The sequence below is a fragment of the Diadema setosum genome, chromosome 5, assembly GCF_964275005.1.
Source record: "Diadema setosum chromosome 5, eeDiaSeto1, whole genome shotgun sequence".
NCBI classification, from domain to species: Eukaryota; Metazoa; Echinodermata; class Echinoidea; order Diadematoida; family Diadematidae; genus Diadema; species Diadema setosum.
Window position 1 is genome coordinate 22,610,606 of NC_092689.1, and position 17,550 is coordinate 22,628,155.

The window sequence follows — 17,550 nt, forward strand, 5'->3', positions numbered from 1 at the left end:
TGTGGTCGACGTGTTATGACATTTGTGATTTATCCGATTTTGACATTGGTTGTCCACGTGTTATGACATTTGCAGTAAAAATGGAAATTTTGACATTTGTCGTCGACGTGTTATGGCATTTGTGGTTAATCCGATTTTGACATTTGTCGTCGATGTGTTATGACATTAGTGGTCGTTATGACATTTGCTGCCGACGTGTTATGACATAAGTGGTTGTCATGACATTAGTGGTTGTCATGACATTAGTGGTCGATTTTAATGTTTGGATGCGATTAACGGGACACTGTGCGCGACACCCTCAGCTATCTGCACATTCCCTCGTACTCTGGGAGCCTAAACAGGGAATTGCAAAAAGAGGGAGAAGTAGGGCAACTTTCATCAGTGTACTGAAGAAGGACGCAGGCCTTGATAGTATTAGCGAACCAAGGTCAGTCATGTTAGATAGACAGGTTTGGAGGTGCAACTTTGTTTATGGAACCCCAGTTGGCATAGGCTGAAGCTAATACATGCCCTCGAATTAGTAGTAGTAGTAGTAGTAGTAGTAGTAGTAGTAGGTCGATTTTGACAGTGGACCCCACAGGGGGTAATATCATTCTTGACATAGGCAATTCCAACACATAACTTACATGGCTATACATCCATACAAACAAGCCATGTAAAACTCACGCTAAAGGGATGGTACAGTATTGGTGGAGATGAGAACTGGGGCTTTTAACTTTTGGCGAGATGCCAAGAAAACACTTACGAAATAGTACAGAGCATACCATTTTAAGAGGAATTCAAAGTTTATTTGATGAAAATGGGGTTTGCAATGACTGAAACATCCAAAAACAAAGTAAAACAAAGCGATCGTAATAAAATGTAGGTCCCACACTTTATTAGAATCGCTTTTATTTTGGATAGCTCAGTCATTTCAAAATCAATTTTCATCAAATAAATGTTGAATTCCTTATGGAATTACATGCTCTTTCATATTTCATAAGAAGTTTCTCATTATCTTACCAAAAATGTTAGAAACCTGAAATTAGGTCTCAACCAAAACTATACGATCCCTTTAATATACTGGTTACTCATGGGAGATTCATATGACTCATTTCATACTGAAAATAATGTATATAGCTCTACAGGTGCCTTTGTGATTATACATAAGGTTTTTCTAGTTGTTGATTTGAACTCGGCAAAAGGTCAGGTCGATATAGCGATGGTCACTTTGTAAGTGAGTGTGTGTGTATGTATGTAGTATGTGTGGGATGCGCCGTGAAGAGGAGATGAGTGGATGGATGGGGTGTGGGTTTGAGGGATGGGTGTGAATGTGTGAGTATGTGTGTGTGGAGTGGGTGGATGATGGGTGAGTGTGAGGGAAATGGGTGTGTGTATATGTGTGTGTGTGTGACCAACGGATCAAAAGTTATGAGCCGTAATAGAAATGCGCCGTAAAAGCTTAACATTGACCCCTGCATGTGACCTTTGACTTTGAGGTGACTTCCACTGTTGGTAAAATTTGAAACTTTGTATAACCGCCCTTCCCTCCAAGTTTGATTAAAATTGAAGCCCTGGGTACAGAGTATTTCAAGTTTTTGTAACGTTACGGAGTGACGACGGACGGTCGGCCTAGCGGACAGACGTCCCAGATGATCCCTTACTCTCCCATCACCTTCGGTGGGCTAAAAAAAAACCACCACACAAATAAAAAGACATACATATATACATACATATTTGCATACACACATCCATACACATACATCTATACATACATACATGTACACACACATGTACATACACGTGCACAAAGAGAGAGAGAGAGAGAACCACCACCATCACCAACAACACACAAACTCCACCAAACACGCACAAATACACACGACAGGCCATGTGAACCCCTACACATACACACCACATATACCGTACACCCGTACAGAAAAGCCACGATACTTATATGATACACACCATACACACTACACACATACACACCAAATACACACAAACACACACGCGCACAAACATCCAAACACAAACACACACAGACGCACGTACGCACACACTCACACGTATACACACGTACAGACAAACAAACCACTACCACTATACAACCACCACACATGCACACAGATTCCACCCATATTATATGTATTATACTCCAATCACACACGTCACTTAATACGCACCTACACGCCATACACAACACATACCATGCAGCCTCCCCCCCCCACACATACATGCACATCACATTTACTAGTCATACCCACCCCACCCAAGCATAATACAGGTACAATCACCCCAACAACACAATTCGTAGTGCATCCAGGGAGTTGGGAAGAGACCTCCCTGGTGCGTCTGAGCATTATCTTCTTTGAAGACAATGGTCCGACGACAATTTGTGCAGCTACATTTCATTTTACCTGCACAAATTATCGCCATTGACCTAAAATCTGCGAAGTGCACGAGCAGCACAATTTGTCGCCAGGCTACAAATTATGCAGAGGCGACGATTTGTGCAGGGGCGGCAATTTCTGCCGCAACAAGGTCCTAACAATCACAAGGTGTTGCATTAATAAGTTCGGCCTGCAATAGGTGGATGTAATTCAGTAAGTGTATACCTTCTATCGAGGGGCCCAGGATTAGGATTGATATCTCCCGATAATAGAATAGTCCAGTCAAAATACGGCAAAAAGTGAGTTAATCCACTCCCGCAACAGAAACGATTCTACTTGCATTTGACTTGAAAGAGCTATTAAAATAACATATTAAAAGTTCCGTAAAATTCGACTGGTGGATCAGTGTTTCATTTGCATAAAATCAAAATGGCCGCCATACAACCTATTTATGCCTACATCTCGGGACATAAAATCCGCAGAAAGTAAATTCTGGTGTCTAAACCTATGTTTTTTTAGGTCAAGGAATACAATTATGATATCTTTAGTAACTTTCAAGCATCCCTATAGGTTTTTGCATATATTTGCATATAATCACATGCAAAATGGCCGCCATTGTTATGTCTGTGCAAGCCTGTATCTCCGTATATTTCATCTGTAATTGCCCCTTGTTGTCTGTGGTCTTAATTCTACTGCTAAGAATCATTAATGTAGTACACGCAGGAATAAGTCGCTAAATCTCTTCTTAAATTTACATTTTATAAATCTATTCAAATTACAATTCAATTGAATTCAATATATCTGGCGAAAAAGCAGTCTGAAGCCAGATATGAACAAACTACATATTATTTTCCGTCCCCAACACTTCCAAAAGGTCCCTTCCCTCCACTTCAGCAGCAGCAGCTTTTCTTCAAGTTAAACAGTGGAAGGGAAATGACATACAATCATTGGAATTGGGACGATTTGAGGAGGATGTTTAATTAAAGATATGTCAGTGTATGTTCTGATTTCTACAGACAAAGCTGCAGCTATTAAGGAACTCCTGCTGAAGGAAGTTTGATGCAACTGCAAGACGGGCTGTAGCTGCATCAATTGGCATTGTAGTTGCAGGTGGCCATTAGAAATCAGGCACTTGTAATCTTGTATGTCTAAGATATGTGAAAAGTCAGATGATGCTTTTCTAATTGGTGACAATTATAGGAATAAGGAGCATTCTTTAAAAACGTCGATACAGTTTACAAACGTGAGACTTATGACCCTTCTTTACGTCTGTATGAAATGAAGCCGAGATCCTGTTTGCTTTTAATCAATTAACTGAAAATCACATTACCCTAGTTCAGAATCTATAGTAAAAGCATGGAATACTTTGCGTGTAAGTGAGTTTACTCATTTCACACTTTTATCATTGATCTATATGTTTAGAAATCACATTACAAGTGCATTATTGCAAGCCGGAAAATGAACATGATGTACTGGAAATGGAAGAAAATTTTTCTTGAAATCAAGTAACTTTGAATCACGAGATTTTACAGTCATCTTAGCCAAAGGCTCAAGACAGCGAACTAATATTGCAAATAGCCATCATTTATCGTCTGGCGTCCGTCGTCAGTCATGCATGCATTTTTCAAAAATCATTTTCAGATTCTCTTTAAAAACTCCATGCAATGAGAGATTCTCAACAAACTTGGCGAGTAGCATCCCAAGGATGTATCAAGTTGTTCAAATAGACACGTGTCACACCATGTCCAAAAGGTCCCAGAACCCCGAAATTAAGGAATTTAATCATCAAAAAAAAAAAAAAAATCCCAGAAAAAAAAATAGAACCAGGTGTGATAGAACTTGGTATATAGTACAAAATTGAATATCTTGGCGACTGCAAAGTTTTAAGTTTGCTTTCGCATTTTCATCTTTTTTTTTGTTTGTTCGTGTGGGCACCATGTCCCCCTCTGAATTTAGAGTCGCTGCACTTTTATATAACCAGGAGGACATCGAGCAAATGCATTGGTGAGTGTATTAACATACTTTCAAGATTGTTCATGGCGGATCCAGGGTGAACACCATGGGGCTAGTGCCAAATAGGGACAAATTTTCACACTTTCATCATCTTCACAAATAGTGCATTCAATTTGCTACCAATCTTGGCTGGTACAGTATTTTTAAAATGGGTACCATCCCCCCCCCTACCCGCGCAGACCACAGGATGCCCCAAAGCACCTAAAATCCGATCTAGACGCGGCCACCTTGGGGCTGGGAGCAAAATATTGTTGGCCACTTTTGATTTCGTATCTTTTTTTTTGAAAACACATGGTCAAATTGTCAACAAACTTAGGTAAGTAGGTTTTATCACCAGTGTCAGGAATATATGGACATCAAGCCTCCCTGGGCCCTGGAAGACCCCAAAGGCTTCCAGATACGTCCCGAGAGGTTCCCAAATTCTTCCAATTTCCTTTCTCCCTAGTAAAAGTCTGCAAGAATGCATGGAAGGTGAACTTGAAATACCTGGGTCTTTTACTCAGAAAGTCTGTGAATGACAAAGTACCCTAATATGACAAGAACATCCTCTATGATACAAATTTCCACACTCATGAAACTTTTGAAGAGTAACTCATGGATAATCATGATCTTGATGACGTGCCCGCCCCCCTTGACAAAAAAAAGAGAGAAAGAAATAGAAGTATTGCATCATAGACACAAGTATAAGCATTTAACATGATGGCAAAATACATATATGATACATGTATATGATCATGCAATCATGAAATAAGTTTAACAATTCCTACCACATAATTTGAGACTTTAATATTTGTGTACCTATTGAGCACACCTTGGAAGCTAAGTTGAGATTAAAGTTAAATAGAATCTGTTCCATTTGATGCTACTCACAATTGTTCAGTATTCTGAGGCTTTATCTCAAGAAAATATAAATATGAGTAATACAACTCATGGATAATCATGATCTTGATGACGTGCCCCCCCCCCTTGACCAAAAAAAAAAAGAGAGAAAGAAATAGAAGTATTGCATCATAGACACAAGTATAAGCATTTAACATGATGGCAAAATACATATATGATACATGTATATGATCATGCAATCATGAAATAAGTTTAACAATTCCTACCACATAATTTGAGACTTTAATATTTGTGTACCTATTGAGCACACCTTGGAAGCTAAGTTGAGATTAAAGTTAAATAGAATCTGTTCCATTTGATGCTACTCACAATTGTTCAGTATTCTGAGGCTTTATCTCAAGAAAATATAAATATGAGTAATACAACTTTTAATCAATGCAAGAATATGAAACTAGGTGTAAGGATAATCATTGAGGTTGTAAATGGTATTATATCAATTTTTGCCCTTGAAATCTTGGATGTAGACATTACAGTACAATAACGTTCTGCAGTTTGTATTCGTATATATCTGAAAGTATATTCGCGGTAATAATTTGAATTTATTTATGGAAAAATAAATTCATTTTTTTAGTATCTTATAGCTAATTATTCTCTGTGTGGAACATATTCTATATCAGTGATTCTCAGCAGTAGAATTAAGACCTCGGACAATAAGGGGCCATTTACAGATGAAATATACGGAAATACAGGCTTGCACATGCATACGGCGGCCATTTTGCATGTGGTTATATGCAAATATCATTATGCAAAAACTATATGTAGGGATGCTGGGAAGTTACTAAAGATATCATAATTGTATTCCTTGACCTAAAAAACATAGGTTTAGACACCAGAATTTACTTTCTGCGGGTTATATGTCCCGAGATATAGGAATAAATAGGTTGTATGGCGGCCATTTTGAATTTATGCAAATTAGACATTGATCCACCACTCGAATTTTAGGGAACTCTTAATATGCTATTTTAGTAGCTATTCCAGGTCAAATGCAAGCAGAATAATTTCTGTTGCAATTAGTTGGGGGTCATTTCATATTTTGACTGGACTATAGAATTACTGTTGTAGGGAATAGTAGCTCCTATGTCTCACAGTATATGCCCGGCGATACGGTGCAATTAATTTACTGATAAGAGGCCAAAGCGTTTGAATTTTGATTTTACCGGTCATCGAAGCACTGTGCGAAGAGGGGGAAAACTCTCGAAAGTTCACCTCCTCATATCTCCCTTATTTTATCACCAAATCCCTTGAAACTTCACACATATATCTAATATGGAGATGTCATCCTTCATATGATTTTTGGGCGACAATGCTGATTTATCTTTTGAGATTTCGTGTATTTTTCTGTTTCAGTCGACCGTGGAAAAGGGTTACGATAATTTCCCCGACACAAGTCTGCGCCAGGATGAATATGCATTTTATTAACATATTGCTAGTCTGTATACACCAGACTCACTACCTGCGAAGTTTCGTGTTTGCGCAATTAGCAGTTAGGTGAAAATCAGGGCAAAAAGACAACCAAATTAAGGAGAAAATGCTGGACGTACACAGCTAGATTATCCTCCTGCGCATGCGTACTCTACTACTGGTCAGTGCACGTTCAGCCAATCAGCGGTGTCATGTTCAACGGAGACAGGGTTCGGTTTCGGTCCACAGGGTGGTGTGAGTGGGCGAGAGACGAACCCTGCAATGTGCTTCAACTGTTTCATGCAGCACAAAAACATCGGACTGCGTACTGTTGAACTATGGATTTTACTTGGGTCAGAAATGACAGTGGTTTCAGTTTTTTTCCCCCGTGCGCCAAATATTACAGAAAAGATATTTGCACGCACACATCAGTGTGCTTTGCCGCACATTGCTGTTGATATGTTGTCATGAGTATTCTCTCTGCCATTTCTACATGCCAGGGAGCTGGGAAGAGACTCCCCCACCTCCCAGAATATGATATCTTTATACAATTTAGGTTTTAGACATTGTAATCCCCTAAAACAGTGTTGAATCATCCCTAGACTAGAGTGGTAAAGAGCTGTGAAGTACTCTTGCAGAGACAGTATTTTTTATGCACAAATAAATATTGCACTTTCTTGAATATGTAATAAAAAAAAAAAATCCTGCCGCCTGTGTTTGGTAGAAAATTAACACAATATTACGAATGCCCACATCACAATCATGCAACAAGAGGTAATTTGGTCATCAGAAATGCATTTCCACTGCCGCAAATGTATAAGAGTGTCTTTGATGTAGACTACACATCTACAAACTGGTGCTGAAATAATCCTCAAACCCGAATTGGAGGAGTTGCACGTCTAAAATCTTTCCCGACTCGGGTTTGGGGATTATTGGACACCGTTTTCTGGATAAGGGTAGTCTAAATTCCAGACCCATTGCCAATTACATCGGTCGTATGGATTCAAAGGAGTACCTTCTTCTGTTAAGGTCAATGTTTGTACAAGGGATTAACTGTGCAGATAAGATGCTTGGCTGGTGAGACAAAACGGTGTCGAAAACCCTAGCAAAGCATTGTTTTACTCGGGTTGCCTTAGACAGGCTGTATTCCTAATGAAATATCCCTTAGAATTAAATTAGATCATATTGGGAACGCAAACATCACTTTATCTTATGTAAAGAGAAAAACAATTTATCTGGGCAGAAACGTACGCATTTCTATCTGACTTTATCATTGCACTAATCTGAACTTCATCCAACTATATTTTGAAGTTATGTTTGGAACTTTAAATCTGCCTAAATACTCTGCATGCACGGTTGCACTTTATACAGTAGCACCCTTGATATACTTTCTATTTCTTTGTTTTGTTTACTTGGTAAAATTAAAACAGATTTGTTTTTTTCACGCAGCATAAGTCACACCATCACTGCTTTGATAATTTCTCCCGAGAACTCAGAAAAGTAAGAAGTATTTTAGTGTTTGGATGAAGCAATTGCCTGTTCAAGATAATGGATTTCTCTTTTTTTTTTTCAATACATGAGGAGGAATTTTCAGCAGCAGAACTGCTACGTGTGATGATACGTTTGTTTTACCACATGGATATGTATTTGGCATGCTTATCATACGTATCATAAATAATGAAACTTGTCACATTAATTAAGAGGATGTATTTTGTCATTCCTCATTTTGTATTTGATAAATAATCCCACTGAAAAATTCGAGAATTCTGTCATCTGATGTACTCTAAATTATTGTAATACATACCCACAATAATCTTATCAAAATGTCGAATGTAACTTTATGCTTAAGTATGTCGCAATGACTCGATACCAAGTTTTACAGTACGTCCCTTTATTGAAAAGATTTTCAAGACAAATTTCGCCTCTTTGTCGGAATGCACGAAACCACCGACTGAGGTACGTCATGGAATTTTCCTGGTTTATGATAAATTTCATCACTGTATACGAAATGACTGTTGTGACTTTTTTCCATCTTGAGCTATTGAATTTATGATAGAGCTTCCTCTGACGTCCTCCTATTCGCTACCAAGTTAAATTAGTGTAAAGATGGTAAACCTGTATAAAATCTCAGATTAATCTGACTCTAAAAGTACTTCTTATGGTTACATTGTACTTTCTGGTATCAATATCTAGAACATGAATAAATTCTTGTCATCGTCCATATTTGCCAGGAATCTAAAGCCCATCCCTCGAAGATCAAACCGCTTTTCGATCTACTTGTCAAATCTGCTTTGTAGCTTGGTTAGAACATGGGTGAGGACCATGAGTTCGTCTCTAACGGAATTGATGACATTGCACACGTCGCGGGGAGAGTTCAGGACCTGGACACTCGATGTGTAAGGGTCATAGCGTACTTCGAATGGACGCTTAATGGTGGCTGCAAATTCCCTGTTGAAAATGAGGTCAAGCAACGAAGTGAAGTATACATATACATACATATATATATATGTATATATATATATATATATATATACATATATATATATATATATATATATAATTATCAATAAAGCTGAGAACACTTGGTGGGGTACCACTTAAAATATACACATCTATATAAAGATGTAATTTGTACATCGTCCAATGTTTTCATCATAATTGATGATTATTACATAGACCCTTCCCATTACGGCGTGTACGGTCACTCTGAAGATGTAATAGATAGCGAAACACATGTGAAATAGATGTATAAACTCGTGGTTGCAACTGATTGACAAATTGCTCTACATCGACGTAAATATTTACGTTGATGTAGGACAATTTGTCAATCACTTACAATAAAACCATCTCGACGAAAGAATTTCATGAATATGAAACTAGTGATTCTTCCATTATTCAAGAAACCACAGGAACTGTCCTTGCAGAAACTTTTACTGAGATGAGTGAAGAATCGTCTTTGATTTCATGTATCGCTGCGGAAAAGTCGATGCTGTTTGCATGGTGAGTTCTGTTTTGACTAATGGAAAGAACATTAATACATCACTGACCCCCACCTCCTCAACATGAACAAAACAAGACATTTACCCACTTATTACTTCATTATCGTTGACTAAAAAGAGTCACCCTCATGGAAACTTTATCAGGAAGGTGCCATTTTCCACAAACCAAGCGTTTGTGAACTTTGTAAGAGTGGAGACGATTGCCCATTCAGTCCCCTCCCTCCAACTACAGAACTGTACTTGACTTAATTTGCATGGTAGTTCTTTTTTAGTACACGAGTATACATAATATATGAAAACAACGAACATAACATCAGGAAAGCAGTTGACGACCCAGCAAGCAAAGGGAAAACAGGTCATATTGTAAACCGGTAATCTCACCTCATATGCTGCTTTGCTTCCTCGAAGCTCTTCGATATGAAGTAGACATCTTGATACGTGGTAATCAAGCACTTTTGTTTGGATGTAACGTCAGGATGAAATGGCAGCACCCTGGCGTTGGGGGAGAGGGCATGCTATGGAATATAACACCAAGGATGATTAATCTAGCCATGGTTTGATTTAAGTTATGAAGTGTGAACTAGCGAAAACATAAAACATCTTACATACCGACTTGTTTTGGAAATGAGAGTTAAAGAAAACAAACAAACCAAAGTCTACATCAGCACAGAGCTAAACAAATGAAGGGGTCGGTGCATTATAGTGTTAACCCACACTTTGGTGAAAAATGAGTTACATGCATTTACACCATCCTGAATCACTGCTCTATAATCCCTAAAAATGTCATCTTGAAATTTAAGCAATAAATGGGTTTTTAATGCAGGCATTTTTTTGCCCCGAAAATTAATCACATCTTATAGGCAGGAATATAATGCTAAGCCACACTTTTCAAGATGGCGACCTCCATGGTAGCAGACAGAAGGGTGTCATAAAAACATCTAAATCTGAACAGTGAGGAAACTTTTTCATCTACAAAAATGAGTGATTCTGATTCATAACATAACTTGTACTCTTCTGCCAGTTATGAAAATGGAGATTAGATAAACATTAATGAAATTTTAAGCATTTAATGAGTATTTTTTGTTAATTTTTGTACTGTTGGGGTTAGCACTATTTTCATGCCAATTTTACTGATCATGACATTTTTCGCCAGTTTTTTATATTTTTTGAACTTATCAGGAAAATGCCACAATCACTGGTTTTAGGAGTATTTTAGCATTGTGCATTATGACCTAAAAGAAAATTAATCAACATTCATGGTCTGTCCCAGCACCTTAAAGTTTCATTAGTGGGTTAGCACTTTATTCATGCTGACAATTCGCTTCAAAAGGAAAGCTTCCTCAAAATTAATCAGTAGTTAAATAACTGATGAAATATATTCAAAATATAAATCTTCATTTGTTATGTGTGTTTTTTCATCGAAATGGCTTATTGTAATAAGTGTATTGTCTCTAAATTTATGATTTTTTTTCCCGATGCAAGTGTGATCTCAAAACGTTCATATGGGTAAAAAAAAAAAATGTACGGATAGCTGGATGTTTGGACATGTGCCTTATCTGTTAGTAATTCTTACAGAGTTAGATCACTAGTGAAACAACATTTGAAATTGTCATTGATTAATTTGTAACTTCTTTTGAATAAAGCACAATTTTTGCTATGCTTTCACAGCCATGTTTAGGGGGATTAGCTATAGTAAGTAGAATATGGATGAAAACAAAATGCATTTTTAATATCGATTAAATTACCTCAAATTTTCCAAAAAAAAAAAAAATGCCGCTGTCAATACAGCTGTGCTTCCTTGTAGTTTCTTACATAACCGAGACATGATACTTACATATTTAACATCCTTTGAAAGGATGTTACATTTATGATATAACTGCAAAAATTATTTTTCAAATCTAACGCTGTCGTATAAAATTCACAGTTGATACCTATACGGTTTCTCAATTTAAATCAATAAACGTTGAAAGCAATCAAAGCGGAATTTAAAGCATCAATGCTGATAGTACAGTGTTTTTTAATGTAATTTAATTGTGAGTCAATAGCTCCCTTTTTTCCACTACTGAATTTACCCTTTAAACTCTGTATTTATCATGCACTTTTATGAAGAAGTCTCCATGTTGGAAAGAAAATGTATTTGCTGTATTCTATTACAAATTTCAGAGTCTTTTTTTTTCCACAGGGTTGTTTTCAAGATTAATTTACAAAAAAGAAAGTTTCCTTCAAATCAATTTGGAGATTTGTGATTGATAAAACTTTTGAAAGCATATAGATTTTTCACTTTTTCGTGTATGTTTTTGTCACCGTAACAGCTTTGACATGAGAACATTTTTTTCTTGTTCCTAAATGATCTTCATGATCCAAATGTAGTCTGAAAACGTGCATATGGGGTAAAATGTATGTGTATAAATACACCAACTTGGTATAATACGTAGACTATTTTGGTCTTATTCGGCACATTGTATTTCAGCATGTACGGTCTGTCCGAATATGCGAAATCTATAACTGTTCAGGCTTCCAAAGAGATTTTTTTCCCAATTTTTAAAAATGTTCTTTTCATAGATTTTTGGCCATTAAGAGTTAGTCATTCATTTTGTGATAAGAACTTTCCCGCATAATTTCACACAGCCTGCATTTACCAACGAACATGAAGAGGATTGAGGCATGTACAGCCATAATTCTCATAACAACACTTTTTTTTGGGGGTAAATTCGTTGTCATACAAAGAAGGATTTTAGAGTACTATTGGTGATTTTGATACCCTAAACAAGAAAACCAATATAGCTAAACAAGGCCTTAATGTCTACTTTATGGTATTTCATTCCCCTTAACAAAATACATGACAATCTCTGGAATAATGCTGATATGAACCATTTTACTTTATTTTCTCTGATCTAGATACTCTAAATTTAAAATGCGTTATATGCATAATGCTGAAGAAGGGACTCTTTCCCTGCTTTCAGGTACATGGAAAATGTAAAATCCCCAATGAGATATAACCCCCCCCCCCCAACAGATCATATTATTATTTTGTATGACACTGAATGCTTTGTCTTTTAAAACTTGAATTGCTGAAATTGTTTAATATCCACATTTCAAGATGTCTTTATGCGTATATGATTGATTCTGTGCGCGTGTGTGCGTTTGAAATATATGCAAAGTTTGTCTTCATAATTCACACAGATTATACAATACAGACAGATAAAAACAAGTATATCTTATTTTAATTTCACGTCACATAGGAGAGAAACTCAAATATTAGATTAATTTTCCATTTTTAGCGAAGAGATATTGATATTTTGTGAGTTTTCAAAAAATAAAGAGTATTTGTATACAAGACGGATTTGGCTGCAATAAAGTGCTAAGCCACAAATTCAAAATGTGACTTCAAAAATCTTCTTGAATCCACCAAAATATCAGTGTAGTAAATTTCCCCAAGACACTATTCAATCTTGAGTATGTAAAGGTTCATATACGAAAAAATTGGCCTTCTCGAGTCATTAACCTGATTTATGGATTTTTTCAAACTTTCAAAAGCGATTATCTCAAAATGAACATTGTGTGGGTTAGCACTATAATGCACCGACCCCTTCAAATATACTTCACACTCTTCATAATGTAAAGGGTATGTAAAGGGAAACATTGATATATCAACCTTCAAGAATACACTGTTATGTCCTTGTTTATCATTCGTATTTCTATTTTTTTTTAATTTGTTTAAAACCTGGCTCAAAAGAAATTAGTAAATGCTTGTAAACATGTAATCACTAGCCCGATGGCTTGAAGTCCCCTCACAGGTACCACTATAGGCAATGAAGGTATTTAAGTGCCCTGCCCAGGGGCACATCCACTACATCTAGGGATTCCGAGTCATGGACTTCGGGCTAACAGTCCGTTGACTTATCCACCGATTTAACAATGGCTCCTCTATCTACTGAGCCACAACACTTCCGTAACTCACACCATATTGTAATAGACCCCGATAGAAGTCTCTGATACCATTTTTAATCTCATTATTCAATCATGACTCTTATGAGCATACACGGGATAACTCAATGCGACATTATTTTAATGCTGATCAAGCACAATTCAAGCTGTGTCGTAAGCTTCTAATTGGAATCTCAGTGGAATTTCTTCCCTGAATAAAACACCTTAACCAGCGAATTTAAACAAGTTTCTCTCTTTTCCTAGGTAAGTTTGAAAAGTCGACTCGGCATAAAAACCATGACGTCGTATCCCACAAAACCTCGGACCTCTGCACGTCACTGTACAAACAAATGTTAGCATGTTGTTTTCGGCTTTTGTTTCAGTTCATATTAGTACGTTACAAATAGTGTGAAGGGTTTCAGGGAAACCTCTCCTGTCAATGAACTTACAAGAATATTAATCTGAATGATGAATCATTTTGCTCACGATAAGTGTTTACATAGTGACAGTTAACCATAAAATTACCCTATGGTGTCTCAAAATTAAACTTTGATACACATGTATTCATCGAAGACCCTCGACACCGATCCTCTCCTTACTGCAGGATACCTATGCTTTCTTTAAACAGACATGACAATCGTTGTGACGGTCACAATCACCTAATTTTTGTCTACAATCTTTCTCAGCATAATGTAGGACTTGATTTCTCTCTATCAAATCCTATAAATACCCTTTATGATGACCCCACCCTCACAATACGCATCAATCCAAGCATGTGTGTATGTGTATATTACTTGTACAGTGGCCCCCGTTATATGGGAGCGAGACTCTTGCCGTCAGCTCACCTTTAGTTCACCAATCGAAGACAAGAGACCTGCCCCGTAAGCTCTGGTTTGTCCGTTCTGCATACACAAACCGAACTCCACTGTGAAGAAGTAACACTGGGGGGGGGGGGGGAATACACCGAGATCTGAGTGGGGTGTAACAACTACATTTTGATTTGGGTGAAGTTTTGTGAATAGTAATACAACTATTACAGATACAAATAGAATTTGCTCCAGGTTTGCTCCGCGCTGAAGAAAATTGGAAGGTATACGTACATAGATGTATAAGAAAGAAAAAAAAATTGCTTCTATTGATATTGCATTTTGTTCATGTTTGGTTTAGGTGTTGATAGGATTTCAAACGCTGTTTCTTTTTCAATCTAAAAATCCGGCTTAGAAAGTGTCTCTCAATGTCATTCAAGAGAAAGAATGATTTTTGCAAGTCTTTAAACCTATTTATGGATCGTTTTGTAATTCTGATGTTTATAGGTATTTTCTTTGTATTTCTCTACTTTTTGGTACATTTCCTTGCTAATGATATTAGATTATTTTTCTTTTACCTATCCAAAGTAACATGCTAATAAATATGCCTACTAATGTGGACGTTTTGATTGCTAATTTATCATCATCTGGTAGACAATCCATACACTCACAAACGTGGTATCATTGATGTGCGGGGAAGAAAGAAAAAACTTTAGATAAGACCCAAAAAAATGAAAGATGAAAGTAAAAGTTGAAGTCGTTAGTGAGGCAGTGAAAAAAGAAGCACCACTCTTGTATTTTTATAGTGTTTATAATAATATAAGACTTTGAAGCAAATATCAGACAGAAAAACACGCTGATCCTGTGTTGTGCCTTGAGGTATCACCGGAGGGTCTGGTGCTTACCGTTGCGAGTTTGTGTATTTCGTCGTCACTTGCTCCTAGAGAGGCAAGTCCAATTTCCTGTTGTAAAGAAAGCAAAGTTTGGGGTATTTTGCAAGTACAAAAACAACTAGACTCGGAATTTGTCAAGACTGACAAATTAGCTGATCCGATTTTTTTTAATCAATGATTCGAGTCCTGATCGCAATAGGCATGACCATATAGGTTTCATCTGTGTTTAGAGACATTGGCCGTGTGATACTTGGATTCTCATTTAGAAAAGAGAGTCAGACCTGCCATCTTTGGTACCAAATTCGTTATACACTATAACGAAGATACAGAATGAAGTATATTTGACCATTGACCCAACTTTGCACAGCCAAGATGGCATCTGAGCAAAAAGTGGTTATTTTGTGAAATGATTCTTGTAACATGGTCTTTGCGTGTGCAAAATATGGGAAAGATAGGACATGTATTCACCAAGATACAGGTTGAAACATTTATGACCTTTGACCCTAATTTACATACCCAAGATGATGTCTGATCAAGTAGCTGTTATTTTATGAAATAATGTACGTCACATGAACTAAACATGTGCAAAATTTGGGGATGATAGGGGCTGTTTTTCTTGAGTTATTGCAAAGAAAGTTGCAGAAAGAAAGAAATATCTCAATACATCGAAGATAAGTTTGATTTCAACCAAGTTTTTTGACGTGATCTCGGCGTCGTATGAAAAAATTGAGACAACATTCACGATAGCCCAAAGTCTCAGCTACAACATATTCAAATCTGGGAGAAATTCACCGAAGAGTAAGTGAGCTATTGCTCGATAAAGACCGTCATGTCAATTTTCATTTCCAGAAAAATTCCCTCCCATAGAGATAACACGTAAACCGGTTAAATTTGACAAGGTTACATTTTATCCATTTTCACGAGGTGAAGACATCATCCGATTAAAACTTTGAATAACACAACTTAAAGAGTATAAAATTGGCTACAACATACTAAAATCTGGAAGAAATTCACCGAAGGGTAAGTGAAGTAGTCGTCGATAAAGACAATCATGTCAATTTTCACATCTAGAAAAATTTCCTCCCATAGAGATAACACGTCATAACGAAGATACAGGAAGAAGTACATATGACCTTTGCCCCACTTTGCACAGACAAGATGGCCTCTGAGCCAAAAACGATTATTTTGAGAAATGATTCTTGTAACATGGTCTTTACGTGTGCAAAATATGGGAAAGATAGGACATGTATTCACCAAGATACAGGATGAAACATTTATGACCTTTGACCCTAATTTACATACCCAAGATGGTGTCTGATCAAGTAGTTGTTATTTTGTGAAATAATGTACGTGACATGAACTATACATGTGCAAAATATGATGGTGATAGGATATGTTTTTCTTGAGTTATTGCAAAGAAAGTTGCAGAAAGAAAGAATTATTTCAATGCATCGAAGATAAGCTTTAATTTCAATCAAGTTTTTGGACGTGATGCCGACTCCGTATGAAAAAAACGAAAAGCACATTAACGATAGCCCAAAGTCTCAGCTACAACATACTAAAATCTGGGAGAAATTCACCGAAGCATAAGTGAGCTAGTGCTCGATAAAGATAGTCATGTCAGTTTTCATTTCCAGAAAACTGCACTCCCATAGAGATAACACGTAAACTGGTCAAATTTGACAATGTTACATTCAATCCCTTTTTTACGAGGTGATGACGTCATCCAATCAAAATCTTGTTATATATGACTGAAATACCATTTAATAAGCTACAACATATTGAAATTTGGATGAAAATCGACAAAAGAATAAGTGAGATACGCTTGAGGGAACTTAAAATTTGGTGACGTCATTTTGAAAATTTACTTTTTTTACTTTATTAAGAAATTTGATATCTTTTATTCATTTTTCCAGCATCGCCAACCCATTAAATAACATGTGCAACTCATCAGCTTTTAGAATATGTAAAGAAAATGGGGGTCACCGTCCATCCTGACGAGTAAAATCGGATTTAAAATTGGCGGTTTTTTTGCATTGTTGCACTGTATATCGCCATTAACGCGCGCGCGGAATTTCAACTTTGACGGGCCCGTATGACGTCATATTGAGTCGGATTGACTTGAAACTTGGTAGAAATATTCCTTGACATTTCAGGCATCCGATAAGTGTAAAAAAAACGGGAAATTTCTGTTGCATATGAGCTGTGCGTGCGTATATGCGCGCGCGCGTACGCGTCC

General features: G+C 36.9%; 1 protein-coding gene across 1 annotated transcript in view; it reads right to left on the reverse strand.

Moving 5' to 3' along the window:
* Positions 1 to 8,959: 8,959 nt before the first annotated feature.
* Positions 8,960 to 17,550, reverse strand: part of LOC140228789 (tryptophan 5-hydroxylase 1-like) — a 217,221-nt gene continuing 208,630 nt past the window's right edge. Inside the window, exons 12-15 of the mRNA XM_072309063.1 lie at positions 15,324 to 15,380; positions 14,458 to 14,553; positions 10,067 to 10,200; positions 8,960 to 9,134 (exon numbers count right to left, since the gene is read on the reverse strand). Of these exons, the coding sequence (XP_072165164.1) occupies positions 8,960 to 9,134; positions 10,067 to 10,200; positions 14,458 to 14,553; positions 15,324 to 15,380 (462 nt within the window). The remainder of the gene's footprint in view (positions 9,135 to 10,066; positions 10,201 to 14,457; positions 14,554 to 15,323; positions 15,381 to 17,550) is intronic.